Source organism: Alnus glutinosa, chromosome 8 (genome assembly GCF_958979055.1).
Source record: "Alnus glutinosa chromosome 8, dhAlnGlut1.1, whole genome shotgun sequence".
In the NCBI taxonomy this organism is placed as follows: domain Eukaryota; kingdom Viridiplantae; phylum Streptophyta; class Magnoliopsida; order Fagales; family Betulaceae; genus Alnus; species Alnus glutinosa.
The window spans coordinates 29,978,327-29,995,732 of NC_084893.1; the positions used below are offsets into that span (position 1 = coordinate 29,978,327).

Below are 17,406 nucleotides of genomic sequence, written 5' to 3' on the forward strand. Positions count from 1 at the left end.
ATCAATTTACAAGTTCGTAGAGCACACTTACCTTGCTTACAGGCCGGTTCGAGAAAAGGACAATATAGTAAGAAAAGAAATATATCTCTTAGCAAGGTTTGGATGACAATGTCACTTATAAAAATCAAAGAATGGAAGACGTATATGGATGACTAAGTAAAATGCCCATACATGTATATATATAGAGAAGTAAACATTTCTACTTTTCCCAAAGAAAAATAGAAAAAGAGAAATTTACATCTGAGGTCCAAGCGGCAGCCTACTCATAAATCGTTGGTATACTGAACTACCATTGGACAGGTTCAGACCAGGTTCAGACATTGGCTCCGCCTTCAGTTCTCCTTTTGGCAGCATGAAACCGGTTTCATTCACCTGCCGTTGCTGTGCCAAGTATGGATGAACGGGCATAACAGGAAGCTTGGCTTGGCCATGACCCAACCCAGCCATTGCTAGATTGGCCAGGCCTTGCTGATTCATTCCAAAAGAGAAGCCATGGGAAGGCGCCAGCTGCTGCCTTCCAGGAAAGCTGAATGAACCTAGTGAAGCAGGCCTTTCAAACCTTCCCATGCTGGGGTGAACTTGTGATGGCTCAGGCCTATGAACATGAGTTTGAACCAAAGCGGCAGATGCCTGGGCCTGTACTGCACCGGAGGTTCCAGAATTGACATGACTGCTGTTGCGAGCAGCAGGAACATCATGGTTGTGCTTTCCCTCATATGTGGTAATTACCGACTTAAGATCATGTGACGCCCTCTCCACATGCTTCCTTACTGTGCAACCTGCACTGGTGCACTTGTAGTAACTCCTGCATTAACAAGTTGTCCCCATTTTCAGTTTGGCAACAAGTGTAACTACGATGACAAAGGAGAAGATAAACAAGTTCACGGTGATTATTATAGAAACCTTGGATTTGGATTTCCTTTTACAACTTTCTGCCCATACTTGCGCCAACGGTATCCATCATCAAGGATATCCACCTCACTGGTTGTCTGGACCACAACTCTAGGTTCACGAATAGCTCTAGTGGCTCCACTCATTTCCGTTGCATAAGCTTCAATTTTCCTGGAATATGAAATAACAAACAGACATTCTCATGGTGACCTCAATATCTAAAACAAGATATCGTTCGCAAAATGACACAAGTATGTTGTAACCTTCTCTTAGATTCGGATTCATCTCCTTCGCCATCATAACCCAATGATACACTGCCATGTGTCCCCCGGTCATCTTCATCTTCGTCATTGGAAAAAGTAAAGGATGCATCCACAGCATCACCTGAGTCAAAGTTGGTGCTATTCTGACCCTGCATAGAGGCAGACTGGTTGCAGTACTCAGGGCCCACAGATGCTGACGATGTCACCTCGAGGTTGTCATGCCTCCAATCAGAAGTCCCGGCAACATTTCCCTTGTGTGTACTTGCCCAAACTGGATCACCATCATTACCATTCTGCAGCCCAGCTTGTTCAGAGATGTCTAGTTGCATGTCCACAAGTGGATTAGCAGACCCGATGGCTGATCGCCGATTTGGAGGAGGTTTAGGATGGTTATGGGCCCCCTTGTAGATAATCTCTGTTATGTGGCCCTCATGAGATCGTTCTACTTTCTTTTTAACCAGACAATTCAGATGTGTGCACTTGTAATAACTTCGTGGATACTCACTTCCTTTTACTTGTTTTTGCCCATATTTTCTCCAATTATACCCATCATCGGATTGTGCACCACCACCACCTGCGGCCATGGAATCTCCACTGCCTCTTTGATCTCCCTCTTCATCTGGTTGCTCATCCAATGGTGGAGAATGTTCGGTGCTGCCACCAACAGCATCAAAGGCTCTTTGATCTGTCAAGACAGTGTTAGCCCCATTATCCTTTTCAGTAGATGATCGGGAAAAGTCTGCCTGAGGAGGAAGGCTTCTATTCTGTGTTTGAACTTTGGTAGGTTCTACACTTTGAAGAGAATTCTCTGACTGAACAGAAACCTCGATGCTTGGAAAGGATTGTTGAGGAAGAGTGGCTGGAGTCATCTGTACAAGGCAAGTATTAGTTATTAGAAAGACGAGATTTAATAGCTACTCAGCCATCATCCAGTACGGAAGACTTGTGAGTACTTGAGTAATAACATGAATAATAACCAACATATTTGCATGCATGCATTAAGAGTTGGTGTTTGCGTTCTAAATTGAAAAGGCATATTTTGAAAATGAGAAGTCCAATAATTAGAATTCCTTGAGTTTAATTACTTTGTTGGAGATGCCAAAAAAGAAAGAGGAGCCCGGTTCTGCAACAGGTCTGAAAGCAAAGGATGTGTTATTAATATCTTCAAAGAGATCATCTTTACTTCTATCAGAGGCCTCTGAGATCAATGTCATGCTCCTACTGTCACCATTTGGGATGAATGGGAATTTTCCAGTTGTTGGAGATGGCTGTGCCTGCAGTGCAAATTCATGGAAAAAACAAATCAACAAAACTATTATTCTACTTTTAATGTAAGGATTTGGCAATTACCAACTCTCAATCTGCAGCAAAACGCATATTAACTAAAGCAAAGACATTAAACAGGCATTCATAGCAATCATTGATTTGAATCTGCTTGTCCTATTGCAAAGAATAACAACTTGGCAAAGTTGGCTTTGATATTCAAAACTCATGTTAACCTGTTTTCTAGTGATAAAGATCTAACACTTGGAATAGATATTCTCAATGTCCATAAGGGAACGACTATTCCTCAATTTAAGGAATAGTCATTCCTTCGTGGACCACGAGAATGGCGCTATTCCAAGGCTATTTCATTCCACGTTCTTCCATTTTCAATATATATATATATATATATATTTATTTATTTTCCTAATGGAATAGCCATTCCGCGTACCAAAAGGAATAATCATTCCTTCATGGGCCATGAGAATGACTATTCCAAGGCTATTTCATTCTACATTCTTCCATTTTCAATAAAAAAAATATATATTTATTTTCCTAATGAAATAGCCATTTCGCGTACCAAATGTAACCTTAGTTTTTCAATTTTCTTTTCACTCTTTAATCTGTAAGGAATATTTAAGCCATACTAATCTTGTTTCAAAAAGTAGATGAACATCATCAAAACAGCTATCTCTTAATCTTAAGATAAGTCAAAATTCTTGTTACCCAGTAAGCAAGGAAAATAAGACAATTGCTTAGTAGCATAGCTCGTAAAAAAAAAAAGTGTATGTATAAGCAGTATGTTTCCAACTCATTCTAAGTAACTGAGGATATACCTCTAGAGCCTGATACTATCTCCTCATACTCCATACACTATAAGCAAGAAAAGGAAGCAAACAGTGAAAAGGGAATTTTAAGATTTTGAAGCTTACCAGTGAATTGGAAAGGAAAACAGGAGAATCTAGCAGCGTAGTGGGACTAAGACCAGGAGGTATTGTTAAGTAAGGAGACCGAATGTCAGTATTGGATGACATGTCAGCTGATCTAATGCCTTGTGTATTCAACCTGGGAGCATTGAATCCAGCTCTGGCTGCCATTCTTTCCACAAGACCGGCACGTGAGCTCGATTTATGCTCAGAAAATGAATCTAAGTCGGTGAATTTGTCGAGAGAAAGGCTGCTTTGTGTCCCATTGTTGTTTACGTTGGTGTTTCTTGACACCATTGGCTCTGGAGGTCCCAGAAAGAGGTCCTCAGTTGTATTACTGGAGGGAGGTTCTGAGAGTGGTCGGGACCCAATATCGTCACCTAACATTGAAGAGAAAAAGGTTCTTGTGTTTGGAGTAGGAGGCACCCAGTCTCCAATTACTGCAGCATTATCATCAATCCCATCCATAACAAAATTCGAGGGGTGGAATTCCCTGAAACACAGTTCAAAACCATTTAGCCCATTTGTTGTAAAATAACATGACAAAAGCGAAGTCAAATGAAGAAATGGGCTTTATAGAAGTTCGGGTTAATTGCATAGAAAATGAAAAGGAAAGAAGAAGGAATGAAATCATTATATGGAATCTAAGAGAGCAAAAAATGACCACTTTCCAGGAAATTAAAATCACATGAAAGATTTTTTTTTTTTATTTAAAAAAAAAATATATATATATCTTGGAAGACTGGGGATTATCAAACAACATTCTCAGAGAACAGTAAAAAAACATCAACCACAAATCATAAGCATAATTATCAAAAACAGGGGGGAGAGGATTTTGCATCTTTGTCTTCCAATTTTCAGTTGGCAAAAGGTGAGGGGAAAAGACACAGAAATTATCCCAAAATATGATGAATTAAAGCCCAGCCTAGTAGATCCTAGAGCGCATCAAAGATCTAATAAGAAAGTAACAAAATTCAACAACACAGACAAGAGAATGAAGAGAGAGGAAGGAACCTTAGAATTGCAGGTGGGGATAAAGATATTGATGTCAGAAGATGAGATTAAAAAATAAAAAATAAATAAAAACCCAAAATTCAGAGACACAGAAAAGCAAACCCCAAAGAAAGAGAGTAAATGAGTGAATGATTACCAGAGTATTGATTATCGAGTCAAAGGTAAGACGATGGTAGTATGTCTCTGTGAAGGAGACCCAGCACCGCCACGTCCACCACTACAGACCCGGCCACCCAACCACCTTGACCTGACCAGATGACCCTCACCACCCCCCCCCTAACTCACTCCTTCTCAATATTCTCTCTCCTATTTTTCTCTCTTTCAATTCAAATGGGAGAAAACATTTTCCACCCTCCCATCATTTTCATCGCTTTCTCTGATTCTAGCCCGAATTCATAATCATGATGTTCTCTCAGAATAACAACAAAAACAAAAATAATAATAATAGAATAATAAAAATATATTATTATTGTTTTTTATTATAATTAAAAGATGGAGAGAGAGAGAGAGAGAGAGAGAGGGAGGGAAAAGGGTGTAATCCAGTGGTGGTGGACCGGAAAATAGATGGAATCTTTGAAAGAACAAAAAGAGAAGAGAAAGAGAGAAAAAGCTCAAGGATTTCTCCACCTCTGCTTGCCGCTTTGATTGATTGTTACATTCCCAATTATTATTCCATCTTTTTGGACTGGGCTTCGGCCCTTCTCAGGCCTCTCACTCTTCTCCTCTTCTGCAGCACTTGGCCTAATCACACGTCTCGCCAACTGCGCCCCTGCGCTCCTCTCTTCTTCTTCTTTTTGTTTTTGTTTTTGTTTTTTTGTTTTTTTTGTTTTTTTTTTTAAAACAAAATTTGGAGAATATGTTGTGTAAAAGTAAACGCTGGGGGTGTGGAAGGAAACTGAAAGAAAAACTCCATGGCTGCCCAACACGTGTACCCTTCAAATGTGAGGATGGTTACAACGACCTTTTTGCTTCTATTCTTAGCCATTTAGCCGCCCCTTCACAACTTGTGTACCTTCTTTTTGGTTACGCTTTTGCTCCTATTCTTATATAATTCTCCTCCCCAATTTTGGCAATCCACAAAATTAAACATAATTGACCAAACGTAACAATAACCAGTTGGACTCTACGGCTCCAGTTATAGCAAATAGCAATACCTTCTCTTTTTCTTTTTTCGGTCACTCACCAATCATCATCCACCCCCATGCCTTCCATCCATTCTTAACATTTTCTCAAGGCCATTAATAAAGACAGTTTTACATATATACTGGGGATCCTCGGAGCTCCCAAGGTGCCACCACTCGATACCACTTATAGAAAGAATGTTCAATTCAAAAGCACAAGATATGAACTACTTTTTTTTTCTTTTTATATATTACCTAATATTAATGAATACAGTTTAATTATAATAAACAGCTGGTTAATTGGTTGATATTTGATCATGTCTTTATATATTATATCTAACTTGGTTTGTGTAATGAGGATCCAATTCTACTCTAATCAAATCACGCCAAGTGGACCTTTCACTCTAATCTCTTCCTTTCTTTTACGTCTGCTTCTCATTTTTTACAAAAGTTATTTCTAGTATTCCGATTAATACAAATTCAAAGAAAAAGGTATTTAGAATTGAGAATAAAATGCAATGATACCCATCTTAAATAGTAATCATAGTTGAGATCGTTACGATTTCAATACAAAATTAATAAGTTATAGTTAAAAATGTCTGGTTCGTTTAATTAAAAAATTTAATTAAAATTAATTAAATAATTTTATATTTATGTTTTTAACACATTTTAAATTTAAGATACGTTAGTCGTAGTCCATCAAGAATATCTTTTGACAATTAATCCACTTTGCTTTTATGACGTGATATATATGTAGGGTTAAATTTGCATTGCCAACTTTCGCCCACCCGTTTAACTAAACTCTATTCAAAACAGACGCGCCTTTTAAATAATGAGGCGTGATTCATGGGGAATAGAAAACTATTTTTCAACCAGTATTTTTTATTAAAAAATAATTTTTTAATCAAAAAGTAAATTCTAATGTTACATTAAAAGTTATTTTTTAATTTTTTTTAACGAAAATTACCGGTTGGGGACCGTCCCCCAATAAATCATTTTCGTTAATTAAGAGATATATGGAGTTACGCAGGCAGACAAGTGTAAAATTTATTTTTATTTTTATTTTCTTGTAAGTAAGTGAAAATTAATACTTATCAAAAAAAAAAAAAAAAAAAAAAAGAGTAAGTGAAAATTAATTGGCGAAGGGTCGGTCTCCAACATGCACATTCAGAGAGCAATAATATATATAAAATTGACTAATTGAGTCTTAAATTCTCCCTGATTTAGACCCACCCAAAACCAAAACTTGTATTTATTAAAGTTTCTTTTGGAACTTAGTACGCCGATCGAACGCCATTATATCACGACTCACGAGAGTTGTAGCGATTAGGGGGCTATTAACAACCCTTCAAATCATCATTAATGACGTTGAAATTGAGAACAACAGAACTATATATATATATATATATATATATATATATATGGAAACGGGAAAACATAGGAGGAGGAGGAGGAGTAGGATTGAGCCAAAAACTGGCACAAGATGGAAATTTTGTTTGGATGCGGTGAGAAGGAGCCAAATGGAAGGATGACGAAATATCTTGAGTCTTGACCACACCACAAATAAACTGGTATAAATTTCAAATAATAAATATCATTTTCACAGCTAAGAATTAAGAAAACACCACCGGGCCCCAGTAACAGTTCAACCCCAACCCCCAAACACCCAGTCAAAAAAGATACTTTGACCAAGTCTTTTGTCTCATTCCCACTCTCTCCTCACAGCGCTGTTACCAATGTTCTATCAAAACCATACACTAATTAAAGCCCACGTGGATTTTTGGTCACGTAATAAACCAAAAAAGGGGATATGGATAATGGATGCTGCCTCATGACTCACGAGTCATGCCGGTACGGCTGTACATACATACAAATATGAAATATACACAATTATTACAAAGAAGGGAGTTAAAGTCGATCCCTGAAAAGGCGGAGACACAAACGAATGGGGACTGTTAAAAATTAAAATCTTTATCTTTCAGTCTTCCCAAATCCCAGCCGACGACTTCCGGGGTTGGGGAACTCTTTTTTGGACTTCAATTCCGTGAGAGCGGTCAGGTCATCCCAGGACACAGGTAGTGCTACTACTGGGCCATAATGGCCCCACTCTCTCTTAAATGTCAAGGCCCTGGCCTAGTGGGAGTACGACTGATGGGGCCCTTTCTGGGCCAATAATGTCAGGAAGCCCATGTAGGCTTCTCGAAAGTCTACAACCTTGCACTTTCTTTTGGATTTACAGGCCCACGGAGCCTCTTTGCCCGTCACCATTTGTTGTTGGGAGATCAATAATTATAAAGGGATCGTTCGTAGGATCAATCCCAAAGATGAAAACAACATTATATCCGGTGCTTCTTTCCTTAATAGTGCCAAAGCCGAGGCAGTTTTTTGCTCAGACAGACAGTAATCTAGATCCGGAAGCCAGAAGATATATATATAGACCCTTCCATTTTGGGAGCACATTCAAGTACTATGGTCTATGGATGTGGCGTCCATTTGATTGGTTGAAAATGATAATTGACATTGTCGTATATCTATGGTTTCCCAAATGCACAAAAATATAAGAGAAATGATTCTTATCCTTATTATTGGCCCTCCCCCGTCCCCCTCTTGCGGAGTGGATCTGCAAGAGTGGGACGGGGAAGGACCAATAGCATGTCTCACTATATAATATCGTATTGAGTAATTTTACAATTTTTTTACAACTTACTGACACGTGTTAACCCAGTTCCACTTCGGATTCCATTTCACCCAAAGTCAAACGGCAATCACTCACTATTTAGTGTTTACATTTCATGTATTAGAAAATCCAAATTTGTAATGGGTGGGGGCGCTAAACTTATACCGACAAGAAAATCTGTTCAAATCCCAGGAGGATCCATCACACATGGGAAAATAGAAACGCATTGTATGCGCCTACATATATAAATCTCTACCTGGCTCACCACAAAAGCTTTATCCTGCTTTGAGCCCCAAATGATGCAAAAATCCAACAGAAAAACAAGGATTAGAATAACAAAAAGTCACATGCTTTATCATCATTACCAAGGGCCACAAATTTGCTATTAAGTTCAAAACCATACATTAAAAGTCCCGTTAAGAATGATGGCAAACAGGTTAAGCTCAAATTTGCTATTAAGTTCAAAACCATACATTAAAAAAGTCCCATAACAATGATGGTTAACAGGTTAAGCTCAAACCTCCCAAGTCCAAACAGCTTTCTCTTTTCACTATTTGCCATCACAATCACAGCTACTCAAATATGAATTAGGCCAAGAAATTCAATAACCAAAGAGAACATTAGATTAAAATTGCTTGGATATTGCCTCAATATCCCAGACTTGAAAGGGAAGAAACAGACAGACAAAACTTCAAATCCAAAATGAAAAACATAATGCATGAACGTGCAAATGATGACATATTTGATAATGAAGATTTGACTAAATGACAAGAGCCTACAATTCTAGGACATAATGAAAAACCAAGTAACATTTGACTTGCGAAAAGCATATCAGACCATAGCGTATTTTTAACGTGCAATTATAGCAATATCTAAAGGAAATGTATATTCTTCTGTGGTCTGTGGTCTGTGGCCAGATTCTCACCAATATTAGCACCACAAGTGGATTACCTTATCTATGAGAGAAGCACAAGAATCTAAAGTACAAAATAAAAACAATACAATCAATGGCATGATTTTGTTTTGAAAGGGCTTCCATAGCTCTTGAGACCAAGTTCCTATTTGAAAGTTAAAAATCAATGGCAACTGTTAATTATAGCATTGGAAATGTTGAGGTAGAACATCTAACAAAGCTGGGTCAGAAAGCTTAAAAACTTCAATGAATAATCGAATCCATATATGCAGATTCAAACATATTCCCAAGCCGACTCTGATTTTGCCAACCTCTATTTTTTCACTCTTAGATTCTCATAACCACATAATAATTTATTATTATTATTATTATTATTTTTAAATTGATAACGGGAAAGGGTTACAAAGGGAATAGCCACATAATATTTAGTAGCATAGATCCTACACTTTATGGCCAGAGTGACCATTAACATATTCAACAGACAGTTAATCGTTAAAACCAAGACGATAAGTCGTCATAAACCAATGCTGAACAAATTGGCGATGAGCATGGTTAAAATCTTTAGAGAAACAGAAGGGAATGGTGCTCGTACTTCCAAATCTAAACCTCCCATTTTATTATCATTAACGTGGTGCGAACCAATGGGGGAAGATCAGAGAAATAAAAGAACTCTCAATATGAAATGGTTATCAAACACTAACAAGTTCCACGCAACACTGACCCTGGGAGTTCGATTAACGCTTTGTCAATTGGGTTGAACAAATCACAAAACATACGAAATGAGATAATCATGCTCTCTCATGTGATTTGCTTTAGGGTCAAATGAGAAACAACAATCATTGAAGGAATGACTTTAGGTTGTTTTTCATGCACAAGATCACATTAAGTCAGTAGCAGAAGAAGAAGAAGAAGAAGAAGAAGAAGAAGAAGAAAGGTTTCTGGACATACACACAAATAGACGTGCACACACATGGAGAGCAATTTTAAAATCTCATTCTAATCTGCATTCAATCTCTACATAATGTTTAATCTTCCTCCTGCACAAAATGCCAGTTGATAGGCTTTACAAAACCCTTTTTTTGATTGGTTGGGTCAACTAAGCTGTTATAGGTCAATCCTTCTAGACATTGTACTACTCAAAATAGTAACACATTAGTCAGTGAAAATTGTTAAACGAGAACTAATGTTACTTCTAGAAATTTTAGAGGCTCCTAAAGTGACCTCCTATTACCAATAATGATCTGAGTGTCATTCCATCCGCTAGTAATACCCAGCCAAAATTGTACCTATACGCTGGCATCATGTAAATGGCAACAATAATCGAGAAGCCGGTGGTCTGCAGTAATAAGGATATTAGCTGTTCAGTGTTGCCATGTTTCCAGCAGTAAGAGCACATAAACAAACAAATGCAGCAACCTATTACCAATGCAAAAATATCTAGAAAAATTTACTTAGGTACTTGCTAAAAGTGGCCAATTTGTGTAGTTCCTACGAATAAAAGAAACCATGAACTGCGTAGAGTGGGAGGTGACACTCATTGCAGGGCCTGAACTCACTTAAACCCACTGCTTTCCTTCTGCCATGAAACTCCTCCTTCAAGCTCCCAACTCAGACCTATAACAATCACAGCTTTGAAACTCCACTGCTTCAGTATACTCTCATGGACACAGCCACGCAAAAGCTGTAGTTTCAGTTCACTTCATCTCCCAGCTGAGCCGTAGCTTGATGCATGAAGGCCATCCTAGAGGCCTCACAAGCAATATTGGAAATTCAATATAATGCTTTGGGGTGGGTTGAAAGTTTCGTGTTGATTCAGGAAGACAAAAGATTAAACAGCAAATAGTTAGAGTGGAGGTTACAAATCTCAATTGAAAAAGATGCAATTTTATGAATTATATTTTCAGACAATTGCAGAAAAGATTTCTGTGAAATCAGCTAATTATCAGAATCGCTAAAATCATAAGATAAAAAAGATCTGTATTGCACAACTATGATTTCAATTTCCCAACAATGCCAGTGCTACAACTTTACAAATCTCTCTTCTAAAATTCCATCTTTCTATAAACAACAATAACTGAAAATTATGACAAACTGAAGTACATCCGTACCAAAACTGTTACAGAAAACAGAAAGCAAAGGCAAAGGAACAAAGTTTTGAAGTCTTCAGCTGTAGATGTGATGATCAAAGGGAAGAAAAAATAAGCTACTAATTTTTAAATGACTGCAAGGCTCCTTTACTTTGTTCTCCCTAAAGTGTTCCTTCCAGTTCTCTGTCTCATTCAGTGTTCTATTATATACAGTGTACAGGAATCAAATCCATCTCCAATTTCAGGGGTTTACAACACTGTTAATCACATCTGTGTAGCCATGGCCCAGTCACATTCAGGCATGCAAGAAACTTCTTTTAGTCCAATCAGGGTCGAACCGTCATGAACTAGGTTCCTTTTCTCGTGATTCCTCAATAACAGAGTCTTTCAATGAGAAGTCATCAAGAATATCACTTTCTGTATCAACCTGAAGCTCTTTAAACATTGCCATCACCTGAATCATGGTTGGCCGCCGGAATGGCTTGTCATCTAGGCATTCAAAAGCAATCCTCAGATACTGGAACAGTTCAGCTTCACCAGATTGCTGTGTCATCAACTCAGGGTCAAGTATCTCATTACTTCTTTTCTCCCTCAAAAGCTGTTTTGCCCATCCAACAAGGTTGTTGTCATCACCAAACTGGGACGGGTCTATCGGCTTCTTGCCTGATATAAGCTCTAGCAGTATGACACCATAACTGTAGACATCTCCTTTTGTTGTGCACCTGAAACTTTGGTAGTACTCAGGGGGTACATAACCTGGAGTTCCCGCAAGGGTGCTCACACTGAGATGAGTGTCAAGGGCATTGACCAGCCTTGCCATGCCAAAATCAGAAACTCGGGCTTCAAAATTCTCATCTAGAAGAACATTGCTAGACTTCATATCCCGGTGGATAATGTGAGGTAGGCAGCTATGGTGAAGGAATGCAAGACCTCTAGCAGCCCCTACGGCAATCTTCTTTCTAGCTGCCCAATCAAGCTTTGAGCCTCCGCCTTTAGCTCTGTCATGAAGAACAGCCTCCAGACTCCCCCATTTCATGTACTCATACACAAGAAGCCTCTCTTCTCCAATCTTGCAGTAACCCAGCAAAGGAACCAGATTTCGGTGCTTGATCTTCCCAATAGTTTCCATCTCTGCCATAAACTCCCTGTCTCCCTGACCAGTGACATGAATAAGCTTCTTAATTGCAACAACACAGCCATCTTTCAATTGAGCCTTGTAGACCTCACCAAACCCTCCAGAACCTATCAAGCTTTCAGCACTGAAACCATTTGTAGCTTCGAGTAGATGGGCAAAGGTCAACTTCCGCAGAGGTTTTTCAAATGTAGCAACATTGATACTCAGGGGCTCAGGAGCACTGGAAAGTTTCCAGCTGCTGCTACCTGAAGTTGGAAGACTTTCAATGTATTTCTCTCTCTGTTCCTCCTTCTGCTGGTACTTTCTCACTCGAAAAAGAGCAAATGTAAGTCCAATGATAGACAAGAGGAAGAATGCGATGCCAATGACCATCCCTGCTGTCATTGACTGCTTCTTCCTCCGACTGGAAAATCCTGCTGATTGGCTTCCAGAGCCACAACGGGGCAAGGGTACCCCACAAAGGCCAGAGTTGTTCTCATATCTGGATGCTGGGAAAGTGGTCAGCTGCCCTCCGGAAGGGATTGAGCCAGTGAGGTTGTTATTAGACACATCAAGGTCACTAAGAAAAGAGAGAGTCCCTAACGACCCTGGGACGAATCCTTGAAGACTATTGTGAGAGAGATCCAGAACTCCAATCGCTTTCAGACCTCCAAAGCTGTCAGGAATATTACCAGTTAGCCTGTTGTGTCCCAAATTCAATACTTGCAAATAGTTCATTGAACCAAGGCTTTCAGGAATAGTTCCTGACAAGGAATTGTAGGCGAGATCAAGATAGATCATGCTGCCATTGTAGGAGAATGTATAAACTGTCGAGCCAGAGTAGATTCTGGTTGATGGGCATGAGTGAACCATAGGAAAACTTTCCAGACTCTCTGCTCGTATCCCCTCAAATTCAACTAGTCCTCCAGCACCCCTGCAAGCTGTCCCACCCTCATTTCTCACAAATGCAAACTGCTTCCCAGAAACCCTTCCAGGAATGACAAGTCCAGCTTGGTTGGCAAGCTCGGACGGGATAGCACCAGATAGGTCATTGCTGTTTAAATCAAGCCAAATGAGGCTCTGACACTTGCCAAGCTCTGGTGGGATCTGTCCCGTTAGTGAATTGTTCCCCAATTGGAGGATAGCAAGGTTAAGGAGGTTCCCAATACCAGGAGGGATATTTCCAGTGAGCCGGTTGCTGGCAAGCGACACCCATATCATGTTGGTGCATTTGCCAATAGACTGTGGAATAGTTCCACTGATGAGATTGTTGTTGAGAATCAGGGTCTCCAAGTTTCCACCATCCATACAAATGCTTTCTGGGATTTCACCGGTAAGGTTGCTTGCCCACATAACCAAGTCAGAAAGATTTGGCAAGGTCCAAATTTCCATGGGAATTGGGCCGCTCAGGCTGTTGAAACTAAGGTCAATTGCCCTCAGGTTCTTGCAGTTTCCAAGCTCCGAGGGCACTGTCCCAGAGAGCAAATTGTTGGCTAGAAGTATCTTTTCCAGAGGTGAGTGGATTGGCAAGAAGCAAAACCCAGCCGGAACCTTCCCTCTAAAGGTATTGGAACTGAGGTCGAGCACTTGAAGCTGAGTACAGTTGGTCAGCGACAGTGGCACAGGACCAGTTATGTTGTTAAATGGTACATAGAGATATCTCAGATTTTGGAGTTTACTCACAACTGCACTGAGGAAATCTCCAGAAAGTTGATTATTCCCGAGGTTGAGACTAAGCAAAGAGGAGCAGGACGCAAAAGTCCAAGGCAACCCACCAGAGAGTTCGTTTGCAGAGAGATCAAGCTCCTGGAGAGTCGCACATGACAGTCCCAATTCCGGCGGGATCTCACCAGAAAACTTATTATGGGCCAGAGAGAGTTGCTTTAGTCTCTTGAAATTTCCCAGCAAGGCACCCGGTATCTTGGAGCGCAGCAGATTGTGGGAAAGGTTAAGTGTCTCCAGAAGTTGGCAGTCTTGTAGGCTCAACGGGAAGTTGTCGCCAGAGAGGGCGTTGTTAGCCAGAGAGAGTGAAGTGAGGTTGGGGCAGCGGCCGAAATCAAGGGTGGAGAAGCTGCCAGAGAAATTGTTGTGGGAGAGATCCAGATAGAGAAGAGAAGCAGGTGAGTCGCTCACGAAACGAGTGGGTATCTCCCCAGACAAGAGATTGTAGGAGAGGTCAAGAACAGAGAGATCTTTGCAAGGAAAGAGAGAAAGAGAGCCGAGTGTTCCAGTGAGCTTGTTGTCGGAGAAATTGAGTAAATTCAAGTTCTGGCAGTTGGAGAGAGAATAGTTAAGGAGGGACGAATCAGAAATGCGATTGCGAGAAAGATCAAGCTGCAGCAGAGAAGGAACAAAGCGGAGAGTGGCCCCAGTGATGGAGTTCCGAGAGAGATTGAGGTAAGCAAGTCGATTACAAGAAGAGAGCAGCAGGAAAGAGCCGGACAACTTGTTGGAGGACAAGTCCAGAGTATGGAGGCTGGTGCAGGAGGAGGAGGAGCTACTGACAGTGAGATTGCCGGCGGAGAATGAATTGCCTTGCAAATATAGAAGCTGGACAGTGGGCAAGGCTGTGAGAAGGGGAAGGTCTAGGCTGCCAATGAGGCCGGCGTTACTGAGATTCAAGGCGGTAACTTGGCCGTCAGGAGAGCAAGAGACGGCTCGCCATGAGCACGGATCGCCATCATGCCTCCAATCCGCTAAGAAACCCTTGGGATCGGACTGAACAGAGGATTGCTTGAAGGCCATCAAAAGACGTCCCACAGCATCATTATCACCGTGATCGCTTTGTTGTTGCTGCTGAAGAGACAACTCTCTGGCGCCTGACGCCATAATTACAAGGTGAAAGAGAAGCAGCAGCAGCAATAACAACCCCATGATGCCTTGTCCCGATGACATTGGTACCGTCCATTCGCTCTTCATTTTACGAAAAGGATTACAAAGGCTCTGCTGACATAAACGAAGAGAAAAAAGAAAAGAAAAGAAAAGAATTTCCTGTCTTTGTCTTCTCCTCAACGTTTTGGGACTCGGGTGCAGAAAATTACCAAACTTCGCAGTGGAATCATAGAATGGATCCTTGATATCTCTTCCCCACCCTCTCTTTTTTGATCTATGTCTTCCAAGTAACAGTCTTCTTTACTTTCATTTTCAGATCTGTGCCAAACCTACTCCTTTGCTGCCTTTTGATCCTTCCAGATGAATTAAAGCTGAAATATTTGTTAATAACAAAATAAAAATAGTTAAACAAAATATTGGAGGAAATCACAACCAAAGATAGATACGGAAGTGCCTGTGATAATGGGAATAACAACAAGAGATTTGGAGAGAAACATGGAAAAGAAGATAGCTATAACTACAAGCAGGTAGAGTTGGTTAAGGAAGGTGGCGAAGATACCTTAAGAGTGACAGACTTGAGAGTACGATGTTCAGAAATGTCGGCCGTGACACAAACTGAAGTCTGTCATATCTGGATTCCCATAAGACTCCAGGAGAGAGATATTACCCATGAAAAGAAAAGAAAGCTCTTTTGTCTTACAGTTCCAGTAAAAATTTAGTGCGACTACTTCCCAGGCAGGCAGAACCCCACTAGCACTACCCAGAGCCCCTTTGCCAGAAATTCCGGTTCGGACCCACGACTATGCCTGTAGTAGGATCTGCTGCTTCACGGGTCTGCACCGATGCGAAGGACCACGGGCAGAAATTAAAAAGTAGAAAATGGTATACACGAGAAGGAGAAGAAGATGATGGAAGTGGATACTGTAGAGGAAGTAAAGTGACACACCCAAACAAGAATAGAATACCAGGACAAGTTGGTGCCCTTGAGAGAGAGAAAGAGGTAAATTGTGGGAGTGACGCCCCCAATTTTCCGGGTCCAGTCAAACTTTGGATTTGATTCCCTCCCCCCTCTGCAAGGCCCAAACTCTGCCTTCTTGGGAGGGATGGATTTCTTGGATGAATAATTAGTTTGTCCAACTTTACTTTCATCTTTCTGTTTTTTTTTTTTTCTTTTCTTTTCTTTTTTTTTTAAAAAATAAAAAATAATAATAAAATAATAATAATAATAAATTACTTTCCGCTTTTCAAACGTTCCATTTCTAGTCCAGTAATACACATACTATAGAGTATAGAGTAATATAACAACACCCCGTATGAAGACATGAAATAAATAACTTTCTCACTGTTTGAGCCAAGAAATGAGTTGTCCTTTACTACTTACCTAATCAAAATTGAAGGAAACTTTGCGTAATTTACTTCATTTATCACTCTCAACACTGACTGATAGAATGGGATGATGGTGACACCTCAAGACAATATGAACAAATTGTAGGACGCAAAAAACAAAAATGAAAAAAGACCGAGTGACCAACTACTCCAGGTGTACACAGCCCAATTTTGAACCCAAACAATGTCCACCGTACAAGTTATGTAACCATTAAACCATATATTAACCAAAACTTTCAACAATCTGATTAAGTTACATCACATATTGTGAAGTTTGATGTGATTTGTGAATTATGGACTATCCGTAAGATATATATGTACATGCTTCTATGTGAAGTTCTCGACACAGTCAAAATGATTAATCAACGTCGAATGATCTTCTATATTGTTCTTTTGTTTCCCATCAGTGGCATCACTATTCAAAAGCCCCGTCAAGATGGATGTAGCAAAATATTATTTCACCTATTTCTTTTTTTGTTAATATTACACAACAGGGAAGGAGAATGAAATGAAAAATACAGAAACAAACACATTAAAAGGGTTGGTCAACCCAATAATAAACCTCAAAACAATCTATCGATGCAAGTAAATATAAATTAAAAGGGAACGTGCGAGATGAATAACACAGCCTCATAAATTCTTGTCATATGCACCAAGAAAACTAGCCACCAAATAAAGCGGTAAAATGAGGTATAACAAGGGTCACCAAGTTTGAAAGAACCCTCAACCCTTCCCGTACTCCCACAATGAAACCACTATAGCAGCAAACCGAGATGAGAATTGCCGTAGTAAGGTGGGCACTAAGGGAGGCCGGATCGAAGCCACGGCGGGAGGCACACACAAAATTGTCTCCACAACTAGCACAAACCATATAAGAACAGTGAGACAGAAACCCACAAAACAAGACGACGACAACAAC

At 40.0% G+C, this 17,406-nt stretch overlaps 2 protein-coding genes across 2 annotated transcripts; both read right to left on the minus strand.

Annotated features, from left to right (window-relative positions):
- Positions 1-65: 65 nt before the first annotated feature.
- LOC133874863 (probable WRKY transcription factor 2) lies at positions 66-5,150 on the minus strand. Its single transcript, XM_062312749.1, has 6 exons — positions 4,494-5,150; positions 3,350-3,836; positions 2,240-2,428; positions 1,155-2,023; positions 904-1,062; positions 66-805 (listed from the first exon to the last, which is right to left on the minus strand). Exons 2-6 carry the CDS (start codon positions 3,809-3,811, stop codon positions 235-237), a joined length of 2,250 nt encoding a protein of 749 aa, XP_062168733.1. The 5' UTR covers positions 3,812-3,836; positions 4,494-5,150; the 3' UTR covers positions 66-234.
- A 5,898-nt stretch (positions 5,151-11,048) lies between these two features.
- On the minus strand, positions 11,049-16,192 carry LOC133874838 (receptor-like protein kinase BRI1-like 3). The gene is made up of 2 exons (XM_062312721.1): positions 15,661-16,192; positions 11,049-15,472 (listed from the first exon to the last, which is right to left on the minus strand). The coding sequence occupies exon 2, from the start codon at positions 15,186-15,188 to the stop codon at positions 11,496-11,498; it is 3,693 nt and encodes a 1,230-aa protein (XP_062168705.1). The 5' UTR covers positions 15,189-15,472; positions 15,661-16,192; the 3' UTR covers positions 11,049-11,495.
- Between the last annotated feature and the right edge of the window lie 1,214 nt (positions 16,193-17,406).